This window comes from Cetorhinus maximus, chromosome 14 (assembly GCF_964194155.1).
Source record: "Cetorhinus maximus chromosome 14, sCetMax3.hap1.1, whole genome shotgun sequence".
Classification (NCBI taxonomy): domain Eukaryota; kingdom Metazoa; phylum Chordata; class Chondrichthyes; order Lamniformes; family Cetorhinidae; genus Cetorhinus; species Cetorhinus maximus.
This window is the reverse complement of record NC_135892.1, coordinates 84,060,620-84,080,451: the sequence shown is the minus strand read 5'-3', so window position 1 is coordinate 84,080,451 and position 19,832 is coordinate 84,060,620. Positions and strand designations below refer to the sequence as shown.

At 41.5% G+C, this 19,832-nt stretch overlaps 1 protein-coding gene across 3 annotated transcripts in view; it reads right to left on the bottom strand.

Annotated features, from left to right (window-relative positions):
* Window positions 1-261: 261 nt before the first annotated feature.
* plekhh2 (pleckstrin homology domain containing, family H (with MyTH4 domain) member 2) overlaps window positions 262-19,832 on the bottom strand; it is a 159,231-nt gene continuing 139,660 nt past the window's right edge. For all 3 annotated transcript variants that reach the window (XM_078557164.1, XM_078557165.1, XM_078557166.1), the window contains 5 exons: window positions 17,454-17,599; window positions 17,039-17,168; window positions 15,929-16,015; window positions 14,503-14,652; window positions 262-9,484 (listed from right to left, as the gene is read on the bottom strand). In XM_078557164.1, coding sequence (XP_078413290.1) covers window positions 9,299-9,484; window positions 14,503-14,652; window positions 15,929-16,015; window positions 17,039-17,168; window positions 17,454-17,599 — 699 coding nt within the window. In that variant the 3' untranslated portion in view covers window positions 262-9,298. The remainder of the gene's footprint in view (window positions 9,485-14,502; window positions 14,653-15,928; window positions 16,016-17,038; window positions 17,169-17,453; window positions 17,600-19,832) is intronic.

Sequence of the window (19,832 nt, the reverse complement as noted above, 5' to 3'; positions counted from 1 at the left end):
CAAATCATTGTTAAGTATCATCTGTTGTACAGTGTGTGATGTTTTTGAGGTGGTAATTCTTTTTTTAAACCATGTGATATACAAGACTGCTTGAATTGTATTTTGTCACTGTGTACATTTTAATTAATAGCATGTTAAAGACAAGTGCAAACCATTCTAAACTCAGAAGTGCATTGTTTATTAAGTGTTAAGTAACTCAGTGAAATGACCAGTTTGTATTTTCATTCAAATATATAGCAAAATAAATAATTGAACATTGGCTGTGTATTAAATAGGATAATGACTAAACAGGTTTTAATAGCATGGTACATATTAAGACAATACAACTGTGTGGAGATGTATGCCAGACCATCTCGTATTTATTTCGTTATTACAATTAACTATGTTTATAACAAATCATTGAAAATAACATTCATTTAAGTGAACAAATTATAATGAAATAGTTATATGATCTCAGGTTTTAGGACTATGAAACAGTGAATATTAATATTTTATGTGCATTATGATGTGCATGGAACACCATGACACATCAAACTTAACATAATATACAAATCTTATAAAACATGTCAAAATTGTTTGACATTAAAATATCAAAATTCCTCCTTATGCTAATTATTCATTTACAAAGGGGGCAAATTCTATCTTAAAATAACAGCACATTGTAAGGAAAATACAAAATTATAGAAACATGTAACTGTTAAGATGCACAAATCTGGATACAGATATATTTGTATTAAATGTGAAATATGTAAACATAATAAATATTATTTATGCTAAGTGAAGAAGAAATAGAAAAGGACTAGGCTATCAAGTCAGTGTAAATTGTTATGAGCTTGGCAAATGCATCCCAAATGGTATTTTATTATAAACTGTAAAAAGTTATTCAAATGCTTGTAATTTCAAACCTTTGTAACAACTAGGATTATGAAACCAAACAAACAAGACTTTTTATGAAATGAGACTTTAAGAATTGCTTTAATTGAAGAAACTAAGGTGGTTCAGATCTTTGAAATTATGAGAGGCATGGATCATATGGATACAAGCAAATTATTTAAGAATGTACTTACATTACAATTTAACATTAGTGTGCACCAGTGCTAAAATTGAAGTGTATATTTGGAATTAAAGGTCCAGTCATAATCCCTGGGATGTCGAGTCTCACATTGCTTTTGTTTCACATTAAATGAAAGTTAAATGCATTGCTGTGTTAAACCAGATTTGTTTAAAAGTGCTTTGTCCCTTGAACCTGCTGGACACTTAACCTGCAATTAATTTAAAGATAAAAGCAGAAAAATTCTGAAAAAACTCAGCAGATCTGGCAGTGTCTGTGGAGAGAGAAACATTTTTAACTTTTCTAGTCCAATATTCTTCTTTGGAAATGTATTAATTTAAAGATGTTTACAGTGAAAATGCTCTCGTTGGCATATTCAAGTGTAAATACTAGGAACGAAATCCTGTGCATGCACATAAGCACAAGTGTGCAGAGCTCTCTTTTAGGTAACAGAATCTAAGTTTCAGCAAGGCAGTGTAAACAACGTACTATTGTCTGAATTCTGAACAGTTACTGGAGTTACAGAGTACACCAAAACTTAGATTGCAGCAACAAAGAGGACTAAATTAGCAAACCTCAGTGAGAATGGTAGTTAGAAAATATTTTCCACTTACAGGAAAGTTGACGCATGGACCAGATTTTCAGCAATACAGCTAATGTTATATTGATTAATTACTTAAATGGAGATGGACATATATCTGCAAGAATGCTGAAATTTAAGAACAAATTTATGTGGTCAGATACAGTACAGGATATAATGACACAAGCCGATGCAAGGACCTTTTTGGTCAAGAAACCCAGGTGAAGGGACTGAACCGTAAATTGAAGGGAATAGGGGCTGGACTTTTCCACCCACTGACTATGAGTGCAGAAATTTCTAGTTCAAGAAGAGATGAGGGAAGTCAGGAAGTACTGATCCGGTGACGCAAATGTTGGGTTTTAAAAGCCCAAAAAAGTGAAGGAGGCATGAAGTTGCAAAGATTTGAGGAACCAAATAGGAAATGGTGCAACGAGTCTTAATTTGCACACACGCAGATATGGGGAGAAGGAACAGCATGGAGGAAAGTATATTTGGAGTTTAGGAGAAAAGCTCACAGGAGCACTGAAAATAAGTATTGATAAATAGGAAAAGGCAAGATCGTAAAGAGGAAATAACTTAGGAAAACAGATAATCAGAAATGATTCATAAAATTTTATTGCTGAAAAGATAGTAATAGAAAAATCATACCATAAACATCTCCTATACCACTGTAATTATCCACAAGCAGTCATGATGAAAGAGTAACTTTGTGGGCAGAGTTGTGACATTATCCTTCAGTATAATAGATTTTTATGAATGAAAGTTAGGCCAATGGAGTTGCTGGGTTGGATTCAAATGTTTGAATTGTTCAATTGTTTACTCAGAAACACAAATCTTCTGACTTGCTGACTAATGGATTTCTATGCTGTAGAATAACCTGTCTGAATTAACTTTTTTACTACCAAACAATTCTTGCTTTTACTTCACGCACTGAGTCATGGGACGGAAGACAGCATTAGCATCGGATTGTGATTTGTAGTTGTATGAACAAAATTATTTAATATAACTTAATATTTTTCTTAAATGAACAGGGCCTAGTTATAATGTTAAACTCTCAACAACGTTTTGACTCCTAAAAAGCCCCTGAGAATTATTATTACAACACTATAGAAAACAAGTTGGCTGCTATTATGTAACCTTTCTTGGCATACGCTTCATTAAAGAGAATGATATGCAACTGGCAAGATGCCTCTAAAAACATGCTCCAGAACACATCAGAATACCATGATTATGTTGAATTTTGATTCGCTTTACTTGTTGGAAAGAGTTCCTGCTTCAATTCCAACAGAGCTTTCAATTCAGTTTCTATTTTGAATTAATTCTGTTGATGGTTGTAGTAGATATGGAAATATAAGACAATAATGGTATACTATTTTACCCTGAAGTTGTGGCATATTTATTTTTCATCTTTTTAAAACCTGTATGTACACAGACTTAAATACAACATAATACAGTGCAATGTGAACCTCACCATCTTTTGACATGATATAATGGTATAATACTTCTCACTTTATATTCAAGGATCCAACACTGGTAATGGGACATAAACATGGACAGCTGCTTAACTAATATTTAGTTGATAATTTTTTTTTCAGATCTTTAGAAACAATAATCAAGAGGTTTGCTCATGCCACATGGGCCTGATGTGTTCCAGGGGACAATATTTAGAATACTTGACGTGAACACAATATATTAGGTATGCTGAGGAAGAATTAGCTGAAGCACAGCTATTTGGGGTTCATTTGAAAGAGCAGTCTACATGTACTAACTTATAACCATTATTACAAATAATAGCTAGGGGAGAATTCCTGTTTTCTATGTGTGACAAAATCATAAAACTTCTTATAAAGAATTGTGGCTATATTGGGTGGCTCCTAGAATCGGGAGCAGGGATCATGATGTGCTATTACCCCACATCTGTTTATTGCAAGGCAGGCAGCACATTAATTTCGTGTTGCCTATTTATTTCCATGATCTCTGCATCTAGCCAATGCTAATCATGCTGTTCATTGCTGGATGCATCAGCAGTGGGCCAATATTGTGAGTGGCTGGAACCATTTAAAACTGGTCTGCACTGCTTATAGCTAGCCTCCCCTCTTAAAGAGGGAGGTGCAATGTGGCTGAGTAAGTGATGTAAGTCATAGTTGAACAGAAACTGAACTGGGAACGAATGAGGAAGTCACCACAGGAGAGCAGAGGCTCCAAGGTTGTTAGATGTGTGCCTGTATGTCCTAATCTCCATGACACTGGCCATTATTGGGATACCCATTGCAGAGGCTATGGTCAGGAGTGGGGCTGAAACCATCAAAGGTGACAGTACCCTCACACCTAATTCTCCTTCTTACATCCCATTTGTCCCTCATCCCATACTCTGCTGATTTACAAGCTGCATTTGGTGTAAGCATGTACCTCATATTTTCCCCAAGTTCCTGTGCCTTTTTCTGTTAAGATACCCAGGTTCATGCAGGCCAGATAGTGAAGGAACACTAAGATGAGAATGATGATGAAGACTCAGCATTGTTACTTGATATCACACTCGCAGCTCACCAGCTCAGATACTGACACTGCGTGTCTCCTAGAAGATAGAGGGGGTTCTGCATGTGATGAGACAATGGGCTTGAGTGTCTGCAGCCAGGTTAGAGGGCAATGATAGCTCAAGTGCCAACTTGTAGCAGGGTGATTCTCTGCTGCAGAAGACGCAGATGGGCAGCTGACAGAAAAATGCAAATGGATATGCACCACAAAATACTTAATGCATTGAGAATCCTTCCAGAAAGCCTGCAGTCAATGTCAAGGAGCATGGTGGAGTTCAGCACCTAATTGCCACAGAGCTTTGTACTGAGTTAGGAGGCCATCTTTCCAGCATGGAAATGATGGACAAATCCATTTGCACACTTGTGGACTTAACCATGTTGCAACATCTGATGGTCGATGTTCATTTTCCATTGCAGCATAACATCTGAATGCTGCAATGGAAGATCAGATTGCGGTTAGTTTCTTGTCATGAAAGCTCAGACTATTGCCATCACTGATTTGGATTGTAATGAGCAAAGGAACTTGCAGAGTGTCACAGTGATCCAACATTCTGTCCTCTGTTTGATTACTGGGATGCAGAGGAGTGAAAATGGCTTCATGGATTATGAACTTGCTGTCTTGTCTCACAAAAACAGCATTTGCCTCCCCATCTCTGCCAGTGCTTTTTCTGTTGCATGTCAGCCAAATGGTCTAGACTGCCACTGCCCATGCCGAGATGGTGTAGTCTATAATCATCAGAGCAGCTTGGGGTCGTACTCCAAGGCCATCTACAGTCTACTCCACTGAAAATCAACAGCCTTCCAACATGTTGCAGCCACTGGATAGCACTGCATAGGAGCACTAGGACAGACAAAGGCACACAGAAGACAGGGACTAAAAGAATGCACAAAGTTGAATATTTTATGTATGAATGCAATATGGCACTATTTCATTTAGAAATTTGGTTTGGAATGTTTATTTAATGGTAGCTTTTATTTTCTTATTTTGATCAAGCAACTCTTTGGTGATCAATGACAGGAAAGGTAAGGTAAGGTGTGGGACAGTTAGTGTATGGGGAATTGAGGTTGAGTTATTGGTATTGCATGAAAATTAGTTAATCACGTAGAGCCCAGGCAGAAAGTAGCTGTCTAGGTTGCCTCCTTCCTTCCTTGTGCTCTTCTTCCTCTTCTCCTTCTTTCTCCTCTTTTTCTTCAGCTGCTCACTGAATAGTTGGTGGCAAGGGCTGTCCCTTTGTGATGGTGAGATTCTGCAGCATGCAGCAGAATTCCCATGAACCTTGACACCTGATCTGCCAAGTACTGCAGAGTTCCTCCAGAGTGGTCCAGGCGACAGAAGTGATGTTTCAGCACGCCAATGGTCTACGCTATCACATTTTATGTGGCAGAATGGCTTTCATTGTATTTCTGCTGTGCACATTTGTGTGGGTTGCACACCAGAGTCACCAGCTCTGATGTCAGTGAATAGCCCTTATTGTCCAGTAGCCACCCTCTAGTTTACTGTAGTGACCACAAGCAGTTGGCACAACAGACTGCAACAGAATGAAGGCATCATGACTGCTACTGCCTGCTACCAAGGTATCGGTCATTGAAACGCATGATGCGCTGAGTATGGTTACACACCGGCTAGATGTTGGCGAATCATTGACATGTGGTGCCTGCAAACTGATGTGCATACAGTCAATGGTACCCTACACTATGGGGAGGCCTGAAATCCCAGTGAAGCTGTATACTGCTCCAGCTGCTTTTCTTTGGCAAGAGAGAATGAAATATAGTTCATTTTTTAAATAGTGTGTCTTGGTGACCTCATTTATGGTACAATTGGTTGTAAACTGTGAGGTGTTTGAAATAGCTCCAGCCTGGAAGCCAGGTGCATAAAAGTCATCACCACGGTCAATTTCACAGCCATTAGCAATGTGGTCCTTGTTCTGCTCTGAACTTGCATTTGTGGCTGCAGCAAGTGGCAGTTTTCAGTGAGGATGTTCTTACTGAAATTCAAACAGCAGATATGACCTCTTGTTGAGAGCCCTTCTCTACCTTCTCCTCCTTCCTCTTTCAGCAGCTTGTCCTACTTTGCGTGGCCTCTGTTCATTATCCAAGTCATGCTGTATTCCAAGTGAAATGCCTACTGATACCTATGTCTGGGATCAACCAGTTTGTGCAAAAGTCTTTAAGTCGACAAAAAGTTCCTCAGCACCTGCCAGGTCACTCCCTACTCACTGTAGACTTTTGCAACTTGAAACAGCTATAGGAAAGACCAAACATGGCTGCAACAGCCAGAAGAAATCGACCAGCAGCTAACGTGTAAGTAGTTGATGATGCCTTCATATAACACTATTGGGGGTTGGAGGTGGGGAGCTGGGTAATGGTTCCTTCCTGTATGTTTAGTTGTGCAAGGTTAAGGGAGATCATTGGCTGGAGCTATGAACTCCAAAATGGCACCACTGACATTAAATTAGTATTGCACGCTAACTGACATCGTGATCTGCCTTCTCTGCATACTTCCATTAGGCATTCACTGTGTGTGCACTGACACCTTCATCAATAAGGTGCCTAACACATTTCAACCAAGTACATGCATGTGCTGCAAATGACAGTTTGGAGCTCTAAGACTAACATCTGGCACTAAAACAGTGGGTACTAATGAGCCCAAGTTCTCACCCAACATGCTAGAATTTTGTCATACGTAGTGTTCAGGAGAAATCCTCCATTTTATAACAATTTCTTCTGGGGCAATTACATTCAGGCCAACAGATGTTGGCATAGAAGAAATAAATACAACAATAAACTTGGGATAATGGGAGCTTGGAGATGGGGCAGTAGTTTGTAAGAACAGAAGGGTTGAGGGAAGTTTTTTTTTTGGAAATTGTAATTACAATTTTTAAAGTGAGGGAGAGTGACTGAGGAGACAGAAACATTTAAACTGTCAGGTTGCATAGATGTCAGGAAGGAAGTTTGAGCATTTAGAAGTTTAGTGGGAAGTAGGTGGGTCTCATGGGCAAGATGAACTTGGAGTGGGCATGAGGGAAGAGAGAGAGAAACTAGACAAAGACCCAAGCAGAGCAGAGTAGGATGAGCCTGGGGAGAGGTTTGGTTAGGTGGGCAACAGGAAGAGAGGAAGCAGCAAAAGCAGCTGATTGAATGGTCTCAATCTTAGTGAAGTTCATGAGCTGCTCAAACTTGTTGCAGTAAGGGTGGAGGGAGCTGATGGGGTAGGGGTTTGGTGAGAGTTGGAAGTTTGAGATGGTTGATGGTAGAGAAAAGAAGATAGAGATTATCTTTGCTGTACAGATGATTCTGGAATAGTAGGCAGTCTTAGCAGAGGACAGTGGGACCTGGTAGTGTTTGCTGTGCTCTAGCCAGATTTAGTGACATGTAGCTTAACCAATAGTAGCCAGATATGTTCTTGGACTTGAAAGAACAGAACTGAGGCGGATATCACTGGGAATAACCAGGATGTAAGATAGTAAGGTGTAAGGGCATAAAGGGATCAAAGGTGGAGGTAAAGGACTGGTTGAACAGATTTTTGGCTGTGGAAATATCATGATAAAGAAAGGACAAAGGCTAGGCAGGTGGGAGTTTGAAAATACAGTTGCAAGCGATTGTACACAAAAAGAGTTAAACTATGTAAGTGGGAAAATATGGTAGATGAAGTTTAATGTACTTCACATGGAAAGAAAACATTGGTAATATAATTAGTCCATCAACAGTGTTCAAGTAACCAAAGGTAACATGAAAGAAATCTAGATGTTTGAGGAGAATAAACACTCAATATATTTCATTTGGCAGACCATTAATCAACAAATCAAACAGAGCATGAACGGTATAGCAGAGTTGTACAAGTTGAAAAAAGCCATACTCAAATTATATTGCTTGGGACAGACCCCAAATCTTAACCACTGCTTATTAAGATAAAAAGGAGACAATCAAGTCCTGGGGACTGTTCAGAGAGGAGGTATTGACACTGATTTCTAGCCTCAGAGAACTAAGGAAAGACTGGAGAAACTTGGACTTTTTAGCCTTGAAAAATGAATGGGAAGTCTCCTTATCGAGGACTTCCTTTATATTGGTTATAAAAAAGGTAGCCCTGTAGGACAGCTTCAAATTAAACTGTGACAGTCTGATAAAACTAGCAAAATTCAATACTGTATTGATGTTGGGAAGTTCTTCTTCACACACATTGATCAACAGTTGGAAAGACTTCTAGGCAGAACAGTGGAGGTTAAAATTCTGGACTCATTAAGAAATGACTGGATTCTTTGGTGGGGGTATTACAGGGCCTTTTTGGATGGATGAAATTAAATGAAATATCTTTCTCATCTGTACTATCTCGTGCCTTACAAAATCTACAATTCTTGCGCTTTGGGCAAAGTTTTGTCCATTCTGATTTTCCTTTCTTTTGTTTCTGATACCTTTGTGCTTGAATATGACATTTAACTTAGTGGAATGCTAGAGAATGCTTTCTGCACTTTCCTGTTTCCTACAGTTTGTAACTAAGGTAGTGGTGGGGGTGTTGGAGGGGATTATAATGGAATTTACACAATTATTCACTAATATAAATAAATTGTTAAATAAAGGTAGACTTCATGGCTTGGGATAAAAATGTAGAAATTTTAAAATATATTGCTTGAAGGATTATTAGATACAAGTAAATCAGTAAAGGGGCAAAAACCGCCTTTGTGACTACGAGGAAGTTGTGCCTCAATTGGTTGCATGACCTGACTATCAAAATACAATGATATTTTTGTACAAAATATTATAAACAATATGGTTTTAATCTTAGTGGAAGTTATGCATTTAGGTAGAGCCAGCCTCTTGATTGTTTAAATTAAGGTTGTAAACTATTACACAGAGGTAACACAAAAAGCATGGGACTTACTGTTATATAGCCCTCTGTCCAGGAGAACCAGAGCTCTGATTATTAGACAAACAAATGCAAATAATTTGTTGTTAATTTGCTTGAACTACTGCCATTATCCTGCAGGAAACAATGGGATTTCAATTATATCGATTAAAATTTCAGGTGCAGTAAATTTCTGCATGAGCTGCCAACAAACCTTTTTTCAGCACAGATAAGGGTAACATTATGACGTAACTTTATGTAGCAAATATCATTAGGTTTTAATACTACCAGTATTACAACAAGGTTGGTTCTTTAGTTGGCCTGGAGTATGAAAGTAATGGTTGACTCCCCATGTCCTTTAATTTGTGTCCTCCCATGTGGACACAAAGTGAAGATGGAAGTGACATGTGGTGGACCGTCCCTTTTTGATGCTGGAACCCATTGATGTAACTGGCTGTCAGCAAAGTGATCTCTAGAATCTGTATAAAAAAAAATTGGTCAGTCCAAGTTCATGACAGAATTTTCTTTTAATGTAAATGAGGACTGCTAAGCTGTGTCCTTCCAATCGTTAATGTCATAGCAAACTAGAGATACATCACTTACCATGTTTCTAATATGGCTTTATATAGTGCTAGGAATAAAAATAAATTACCATGCACAAATTCATTATTTTTTATTCGCTGGATTTTTTTCTTCTGTACTCTTGGGAGCATAGCAAGGAGGATAAACATCTTGACAGTATATTCAATGTGCCTCCATGCTCACAGTCACAAGTTTTAGCTCTCTACTTTGCTCCTACTCTGACCTTTCCGTCCTTGGCCACCTGCAGTGTTCCAATGAACATCAACAAAAGCTTGACTGGGCATGTTACAGCCTTCCAGACATAACATTGAGTTCAACAATTGCAGATCGTATCCTCTGTCCCCATTTTGTTTCCTTTTCCAGTTTTGGTTGCTCTCTCTTGTTTTTCTCTCTTTTTGATTTTGGATAGCAGACGTTCGTGATTCTGCTATTCACACTTCCTGTAGACACATCTTGGCCTGGATTTTGTGGGGCTCTGTGGTTCCCAACCATGCCCCCAGCCCCCAGCTAAAAGGTCGGGATGAGCCCGCCCACGATCCTGACAGATGCCCCGCAGCAACTTAACACTGGGAGTAGTGTTAATTGATTTAAGGGAGGAAGTCCCACCTTAGAGAGCTGCCGGTCAATCTGATTGGCCAGCAGCTCTGCTGTCCCAGGAACGTCACCTGGAGCCACTGCTGGGACTACAAGCAGTTTCCAATGCTGAGGGGCCCTGACTGGCAGGTAAGTATGGGGGTCGCGGCAAATGATTCATTCAGGGGTGGGTGAAGGCTGGGTTCCAAAGGCCGGAGGTGGGTTAAAGAGGAGGATGACCTGGGTGGGAGGGGTGGGGATGCCTCCAAATGGGCCCAGGGGTCCTCCAAAGGAGGTACCCCACCCCCACCTCACCTGACACCAGCCTGTGCAGCTGAAGCTGCCGAGCATCCTGCATGGCGTGGGCCTCGCCCCAAGGGTGGGCCCATGCCTCCCACACCCCCTGTAAATTGGGGGTGGGTGAAGAAGTGGCAGGAAGGCCACCCACTGGATTTTACGAGCCCCCCCCCGCCCCCACCGCCTTCAAAACTGCTAGTGGAGGAGCATAAAACCTAGCCTCTTTTGTTTATTTACTTGCTCCATTACCATTCCCTTTGGCCTTGCACCAGGAATCCTTTGTCATTTAATCTCTCCTGTCTTCCACCTTATCACAGACCTTCCCCTTTTGTTCTTTTTCCCACCTTCCTCCTTTCACTTCCTTAAAATCTATTAACATCTCTAATTTATCCTATTACTGATGAGAAATCATTGATCTGTAACATTGGGCTAAATGTTCCCAGGCCAGTGGAGATGGGTTTGGAGGCTGTGGGGTCAGCAAAGTTCCAGGAAGCCCCGTTAGAATGGCTCCCTGATGCTGTCTTGGCTTCAGGTGAATTTCCGCTGCCACGGGAATCAGCAGCCTGCTCTCCACAGAGGCAGGCAGGCAATGAAGCCAATTAAGGCCATAATCAAGGACCAGTTATCCATAGTGATGCAACTTTTCTGATGTCATATAGGTCCCCGCTGTGTCAGGAGCCTGACAATTCTGTGGAGGCAGCACATGAATGACTGAATTAATTGGCATTATCAGGGGGCTGCAATGCTCTTAGGAGTCCAGGAGTGGCCACAGTTAACCTTCTGGAGGGGTAAAACCTCCATCCTGAGGCCCCTTACAGTACTTTGTTATCCTCTTTACTAGTGAAGAAGAGGCCTTCATGTGCAGCTCCATTCTGGGGCAATGCCTAGGTCTCCCTCTTCTCCAGTAGCACTCAGCTCTTTTGGCGGATCTGTCATTCAGACATTGCTTTGGCCCTCCTATTGAGCCTCCTACATCCCTGATCCACCTGCCATTCCTAATTGGACAGCAAGTGTGGAAGCGATTAGTTGGGAGGCTGCCTCGTGTAAAATCACCTTGATGGGTAAACTGAGGCCACTGGTGGGCTTGGGACCACCATACGTTCCCAACATTGAAGTCTGGTAACTGAAGATGAGTGAAGTGAATTCCAAGAAGTTGGCAATCATTTGTCATACGCTGAAAGCACGCTCTCAGAATAAGTGCTGCGAGGAGCAGACTCTCACCTGGACATGACTGCAGTTTTTCAGTTTCACTGATCCAAAGCTTCTCGACTTGCTAGTTCCACTAAAGAAGCATTCCCAGCTGTGCACTTGCCTTGATGACCCTGATGAGTTGCTAACAGCTCCGGGAATAGGTTCGCTGGCTGTTAAAACTAAAATCTTTGGTCAAAACACCAGTTAATGAACTATTTTAATATTGAAAAGCCTTTACTGGACAGCTGCACGGGGTTCCCTGCTCACCTGCAAACCTACCCGGGTGAAACCAGGATACGGGAAAACTCAGCCTGTTTTTCTCTCCCTACAGGTGCGGCCAGAGCTGTTGAGTATTTCCAACATTTTCTGGGTTTTTTTTGTAAGTTTTAGCTTATCTAATATAAGCATTTTTCATGCATATTCTGTCTATAGTATTCACCCCAGGGAGCAAAAAGCTTTGCCATCTTACAGTTTTAATCTCTTTTCAAGTGAGTTACTGAAGAGCGTAACAGAGTAAATTCCTAGCCTAATACATTAGGCAGTCTGTTTGTTAAAAATCTTTTTCATGTTGAAAGTAGATAACTTTATCTCTAGTGTACGGACTTTAGACCCGAGTTGTTCATTAAATGTACCAAGAAAACTGCAACACACAAGTACTAAAGATAAAAACAAAAAACTACTGCGGATGCTGGAAATCCAAAACAAAAACAGAATTACCTGGAAAAACTCAGCAGGTCTGGCAGCATCGGCGGAGAAGAAAGGAGTTCTGTTGAAGGGTCATGAGGACTCGAAATGTCAACTCTTTTCTTCTCCGCCGATGCCAACACACAAGTACTTATTGTTTAATCAACAATTGGTGCAAGTCAGATTTTTAATGTTAAATTAAAGCATTGTTTATTCTTACTTGGCATTTACAAAGTAACAGGGGGTGGATCTTGATGTAATCAGGACTTGACTGCAGTTTTAACTCAGGCCTGAGTGGGCAGGCCACATGACCAACTTGGGACAGAGGAGGATCAATATCGAAAGAGGTCCAAAGGTGAGGAAGAGTGCTCATCATAAGGAAGGCTTAGGCCTCTGCTGTTCCAACCCATTCCTGAATATGTGGTCCTTGTGAGACACCCACAAAACCCAATCCCAATACCTATGTGATGTAAACAAGGCCTGATAATGAAAATCGGCACATCAAAAAACCATTGCTGCACATTCCATGACTGTCCTGTCAGTTTGCGCAACTCCCCTCCTCACCTAACCGCCCAAGCCCATTCAGGGGAATTTTAACAAGCCTGACAGGTGCGTTTGGGTGCATCCAGTGAGTTAAAAACTCTAAAAGTGATGTTGGGGGATCCTGACATCATCCTGCCCACATTCTGGTTTCACCCGGGTAGGTTTGCAGGTGAGCAGGGAACCCCATGCAGCTGTCCAGTAAAGGCATTTCAATATTAAAATAGTTCATTAACTGGTGTTTTGACCAAAGACGTTAGTTTTAACAGCCAGCGAACCTATTTCCAGAGCTGTTAGCAACTCGCCAGGGTCATCAAGGCAAGTGCACAGCTGGGAATGCTTCTTTAGTGGAACTAGCAAGTTGGGAAGCCTTGGATCAGTGAAACTGAAAAGCTGCAGCCATGTCCAGGTGAGAGTCTGCTCCTCGCAGCACTTCTTCTGAGAGCGTGCTTTCAGTGCATTACAGATGATTGCCGACTTCTTGGAATTCACTTCACTCACCTTCAGTTACATTTCCTGCTGCCAGCCTTCACTATGGCATGGAAGCAGCTTATACAGTTCTACCTTGAACCTGTGATGAGGAACAAGAAGAGCAGCAATACCATTACTGCCAGAAGCAGCAGAAGCAACACCAACAGCAACACCAACAGCCTTCTCCTCAGTGACATGCCACTACGCAAGGTAGAGGAGATGAATGTAGTGATGCAGCTCCAAGGAGATGAGACTACCAACAAAGGGTCTAGAGTCAGAGGATCATCTCTCTTAAGATGTCTGAGCCTCAGGAGGCTCAGGTACTGATGGCAAATCATTGCTGACATCTGCAGCCTCAAGGAGCACAATCTCCTTGCCAATGCATCAGATATGCTTGCATTGCCAGTGGCTTTCAAGATGCCTCTTACTGGCATGCCACCTCCAACCCAGGTTTCTGCCTCTCCCCAGAGCTGTGTGTTCTCCTCCTGCCAGGAGAGAAAGCAGAGAGTTACGAATGTTAGAAATTGCTCATGTGGATAGAAATGAAGGACATCATTTGTGGAAGGTGTGGGTCAATAGGATGAGGGCTAGTGTGAGTTTTAGCTGTTCAGATGGAGGTGAAGTGCCTGGAGTGAGAGGAATTTGTGAAGCTGCAAGGTGTGTTGACCTGAGGAGTGTTGTGCAAGAGAATTCTGGGAAAGTCAGAGTTAGGGGTTTGGCAGCTGAAAGTGTAATGCACTTCACTGTCATGCCTTCCCGATTCTCTCAGGAAGGATTTATAATTAAAGGGACCTTGGCATGGGTTAAAATGGTTGAACTGGACAAGGATTCCTAAAGCTGCAGAACCTACAAAGTCTCACCTAAAAAGTCTCTTTACATTCTACCTATTGAACTATACCTTCATTTCCCTCTCCTAATTTCCCTAATGCTCCTTCCTAGATCGAAACTCTATTCTCCAACTACAAAGCATTTTGCTATGTTAATGGTCCTATATAAATGTGGTCCTATATAAATATGAATGGTTTTTATATATTCAATTGTCTTTTAAATGAACCATTAATAAAAGGCAGGCACCACGTTTATTGCTCAGAAAACTAGACATACACATAAACAACACTCAATGGTTTTAAGTACAGGTTCAAAATATAATCATACAAACCTTTGGTTTGGACATGGCAAACAGGAGTTTTTGTGTTGGTTTGTCTTTTGTACATGCGTTGTCTGCTGTTTTTCCAACTACAAGCATAAAATCGTCACGACAGCCTCCAAAGGTCACGATACTCTTGTACATATATGTTGTTATCAAGCGCTGTAGAATTGGAAAAACAAAACAAAATACGGTAATTACTTACAACAAATATAAAATTATAACAACACTTTTTAATTCTTAGTGTTGTCTTTATTTTAATGACTATTGATGATTACCTTATTCATATAGGTAAATCTTTAAGAGGCGACTTTAACTCCTGACAGGAAGAATGTGGGAGCAGATGGTATTCCTGCCATGAGTTTGAGTTGAAGGCCTGGCAGATTTTCCCTGCTTGTCCCCATTTGAATGCCACCAATCAGCTGCTTGGTCATTCCCGGCAGAAATCTGGCCAGCAAAGGGAAGAAGCTTGGGAGCCTCTAGGGAAACTTCAGGAATTGGGTGATGCAAAGAATTGTGGCTGGTGAGAGTAGGAGAGTACAGGGCAGCAAAGGTCCAGACTTACCATGGGAGGCCTTGCTTCTCCTAAATTATTTAGTTCTGATTTATGAATTCATACATATTCATTCCAGAGAGAGGTGGTGGCATGCTGGTATTATCACTAGATGAGTATTCCAGAGATCCAGGGTAATGCTCTGGGGATCCCACCATGGCAGATGGTGAAATTTGAATTCAATAAAAAAAATCTGGAATCAAAAGTCTGATGATGACCATGAAACCATTGCTGATTGTTGTAAAAACCCATCTGGTTCACTAATGTCCTTTAGGGAAGGAAATCTGCTGTCCTTACCTGGTCTGGCCTACACGTGACCCCAGACCCACATCAATGTGATTGACTCTTAAATGCCCTCTGAACAAGGGCAATCGGCAGTGGGCAATAAATGCTGGCCTAGCCAATGGTGCCCACATCCCATGACTAAATGAAAAAAGACATATACTGTGTGTTGTTAAATTTCAAAATTCCACGATATTTAATGACGTACAAATCTCAGTGATTGTAAAGTATTGACAGCAAATCAGATCAATGCCAAGGAATCCTATATTTTGTTTTCTCTCATTTTGGAAACTTGATTCAGTCGAGCTTAAAGAGCAGCTGACAGTAACACTTCCATGGGTTTATGCAGACTTTTCCTAATATTCTGCTTGCACCAATGAATCAGTTTGTATTGCTTGTTGTTCCAGACTTTTATCTTTTAGAGGTAAAGTTTTAATTAATCGCTGAACCCTTCTCATCCACGTATGTAGAAGTCATTCCTAAAAACGTTCTTCCTTCACAAGAGGAAAAGCCGTACTTAGATCGAACAGCATAGTATTATGTGTTTTAGTTTAACTCAGGGGAAGATGTGATAAAGCAATGTTTAAAGGTGATCATTCTTACCATAGAGCTGTATTCCAATATGCTGATGCCATTCTCATGCACAGCTAACCATACTGGTGCAATATCAGATCGTGGTGGAGCAATTGGCTACATAACAGAAATAAAAGCAGAGCTATCATATATCTACAAGACAGAATATGTTGATAACACTAGAATGTAAGTTAAATTGGTTGAACTGACAATTTGAAACAAAAACAGAAAATGCTGGAAAACTCAGCAGGTCTAGCAGCATCTGCGGAGAGAGAAACAGAGTTAACATTTCAAGTCTGTATGACCCTTCTTCAGAGCTGACAATTTGAACTGATAACTTGACCTCTTGTTCACCATCCTTCTTTGTTTATTAGGGCCACATCCCAACGTCAGTGCCCAGGTAGAAGGTAGATTTCCAACATTCTCCCTATCACTAGTGAAATATGCAGAAAATTCAATATCATTAATGTTTATGCTGTTATTTAAAGAAAAATTGGCAAAGATCATGCATACTAAGTAGTAATGGCTTTCAACATAGTTCTATGATTTGACTAATCTGAAACTCCTATCAATTTTGTTTTTTTGACTATCATCCACCATGTTGGTGGAAGATTCCTATGTGCAGTAATATTTGTTCATTAAAAAGAATGCATTTATGACTTAGTTCCATTTAGAGCATAGTGAATATCTTCCCCTGTAATGTTTTATGGCGGAATAAAACCTGTCCATTCTGCATTTTCATGTCTCCCCATTATTATTCGGAAGGGAGGGTTGTCAGAGATTTGTTTCCTCATTCCTGCCAGTCAGTCTATAGCCACCTACAAGCAGGTTTGTTTAAGTTGGAATGACTATCTTCAATGTTCCGTGTTGGGGAAGCACCTTCCTCACTCAGTATTTCCCCACAAATGTACAACTCAAATTGGGAAATTGAACCCATATTCCAGCTCTCCATTAAATCTTGCTGTTGAATGAAGTAACAAAGCTGAATATATTTAAAAAGTCTCAGTTGCTACTTCAACACAATGGACCAATAAAACATCTTACATTTGTATGAAACATTTAATGCAGCATAATGTCACAATGTTAGAAGAAAATTCACTGTTGAGGATCAAACCTGGACAGGAGTATACAAGATCCTACCTTTGTTGCAAACAGTTTTGCTCCAAAAAAAGGCCACTTCCTTGCTACAGTAAAGTAAATGCGCACACAATCAGCAGCAGAACGTCCTCGCAGAGCCACCCATTTAGTAGAAAGTCGCTGACATAGTTGTCTAAAGTGGACACACAATAGTACAGAGAAACAGTATTTTCTACTGCATTAATTTATTCAAAATACATTTTTGAACATTGTGATTATTTTTATTTCCATAAGATAAGGTGTGTTTTGAAATGCTACCAGTGATTTCAGCACTCAAGTAATAGTAGAATAAACATACTGATTCTTTCAACAATAATAATGAGTTACACAATCAACTACTTGAATATTTACTGAAAAGAATGGTAAGATTATAGGAAACTGGCAGTCAGTGTTTGTACTGAATGGGCTCCATACATACTTAATTTGCTCCTCTGTACAGCCTTGTTTGTATCTTTTCGGATAAAATTTCTCTGATACTTGCTTCAGCACTAGGTTTGATTTGGATTGCATTGAGATCTGACCCGCTGGAGTGGAGAATGGTCGCTCAAAGTCTCCGAACTCCACCTAATGAAAAAATCCACAATTAATAGCTGTTCTGCCATTTTACCCTTAGGCTGTTTAAAATGCATTTCAGCAATACCATTTTAATTTGGACATCCTAATACCAAATATCCTTGCTGAGAAAAGCTGCAGTGTTAAATTAGATTCACAAACTGGCAAAAATCAATGAATTGCTAGCTGTACAGAAAATCAAGTCTCCACCCAAAGAACCAGTCTGAATTACATCCTTTCAATGCATGGCAGTTTGAAAGTTATTGCCAGAAAAATCAGTGGTGTAATCCCTGCTTTGCGCTCCATTATTCACTGGACCAGCAACATGGGTGCTTCCTCAGGTTTTAGCACCCCAGCCAAGAAATAAAACAGTAAACAATAGCTGTTCATTAACCCTTGATGGAAGCATTTTGGTTACAGATGAGATCAGGCTCAGCATTATTTCTCTCGGATTACAAAGGAAAACTTTTCACTGGGCTGGGGTAACTGAAGACTGCATACAGCATTATACTGAGAAATGATGCCAAACACGTGTGTGTGTGCGCTTGTTTACGCCACGGAAAATACCGCACCCACTTATGAAGCAAGTACAACAGAAACTTGATGAGATGACCGAGATGGGAGTCATCTGCCCCGTCACTCAGCTGACAGAATGGTGTTCCGGAATGGTCCCAAATTCGAAGTCAAGCGGGTCCATTTGCACCTGTGTCGACCTGATACAACTCAGCCAGGCAGTGGTGAGGGAAATCTACCCAATGTCCTCAGTGGATGACAGCTTGATCAAACTCTCCAAGAACACAAGGAGGAATTTCTGCTTCCAGGACTAAGTTCTATGGCAGGGGTGAGGATGGGCAATGGCTGCGGATGCTACTGGAAATTTGCACCATATCATGCGACATTGGCTTAATTAATTATGCAGTCGGGGGTTTCCTGATGTATTGCGTGGTGGGTCAGGCTGGATGGCACCATCATGTTCAGACACCATATTTAAAAGGTGCCCGGACAGCAATCTACACATCGTTGAGGGAGGAAATGAACTGAAGATGACAGGGGGCCCTGCCGTCCAAATTCAGCGACACCTCCCTGGGCATCCTGCTTGACCAAGTGGAGGCCAGGATGGACGTCCTCTATCCAGAGGATGGGAGGAGGAGGCCGAGCAGGGAGACAAACCTGGCATGGGAGCAAATTTCCACAGCAGTCAGTGCCCAGGGCCTCCAGCAGAGGACTGCCCTGCAATGCTGCAAAAGGATGAATGACCTCATCCATGCCACCAGGGTAAGTGAACCCTCAGCTGCTCATACTCATCTCACACATGGGCCTCAGTGGCAATGTGATAAGGTGATGCTTCATAGCCCCATTGCAGTCGATCTACTCTGCAGGTGAAGAGGCCACTGTGGGTCCCTCACCCTTTCACACAGAGAGCTCCATGCTAACTGGGAGGAGGCGGGGAAGGGTCTCAGGCATTGAGGGCACAGGCAAGCACGGCTAATGGCATGTCCTCTCAGAGCCTTATCCTTATATCTGCATGGGCTCACCGCTCTGGAGGGTGCTGGTCCAGGACCCTTCTGGAAACCTCGAATGCATCAATCAGATGCCACAAAATCCAGCGGGTTATTCGTATGACTGGAAGCATGGAAAAGGTACGTGAAACCCAATTGCTCTCAACCCCATCTCTCTTTGCGCAGGAGCAGTTAAGCCAAAATTGGAGAGAGAGAAAGAAGACGGTAGGGGGCCGGCCACACTTAAAAGAACTGACGGACTTCGAGCAGCAGACAGCCCAGTTGGCAGGGGTGGAGCGGGACAGATCCATCAGAGATGGAGAGATTGGCTTGTAGCCACAATCCATAAGGATTCATGCATATCATAGAACCCTAAGGTCATACATTCCTCCATGTTGAATGCAGCTTATGCAGTCATTTGTTCTCTTCTTTTCATTTACAGGTGCCACCAGGAAGAGGGCAAGGCCTGAAATTGATGAAGCCCTGTCCAACACTCGGACAAGCCTGGAGAGGAGCGAGAACATCGTGGAGGAAGAAAATGCACCTGTAGAGGCATAACAGCAGTCACCTGCACCCTGCACCAGCCCAGAGACACACACCTCGGTGGGTATTAGATCTAGTTTAGGAGGGGTCTCACATTCTGTTGGTCACAGCATGGACATGTATCCACAGCAGGAGAAGGCAGTGTCAGCCAAACTCATCAGCGCTTGGAAGAGTGCTGGGAAGAGGCATCTTCGAGGTTCGCG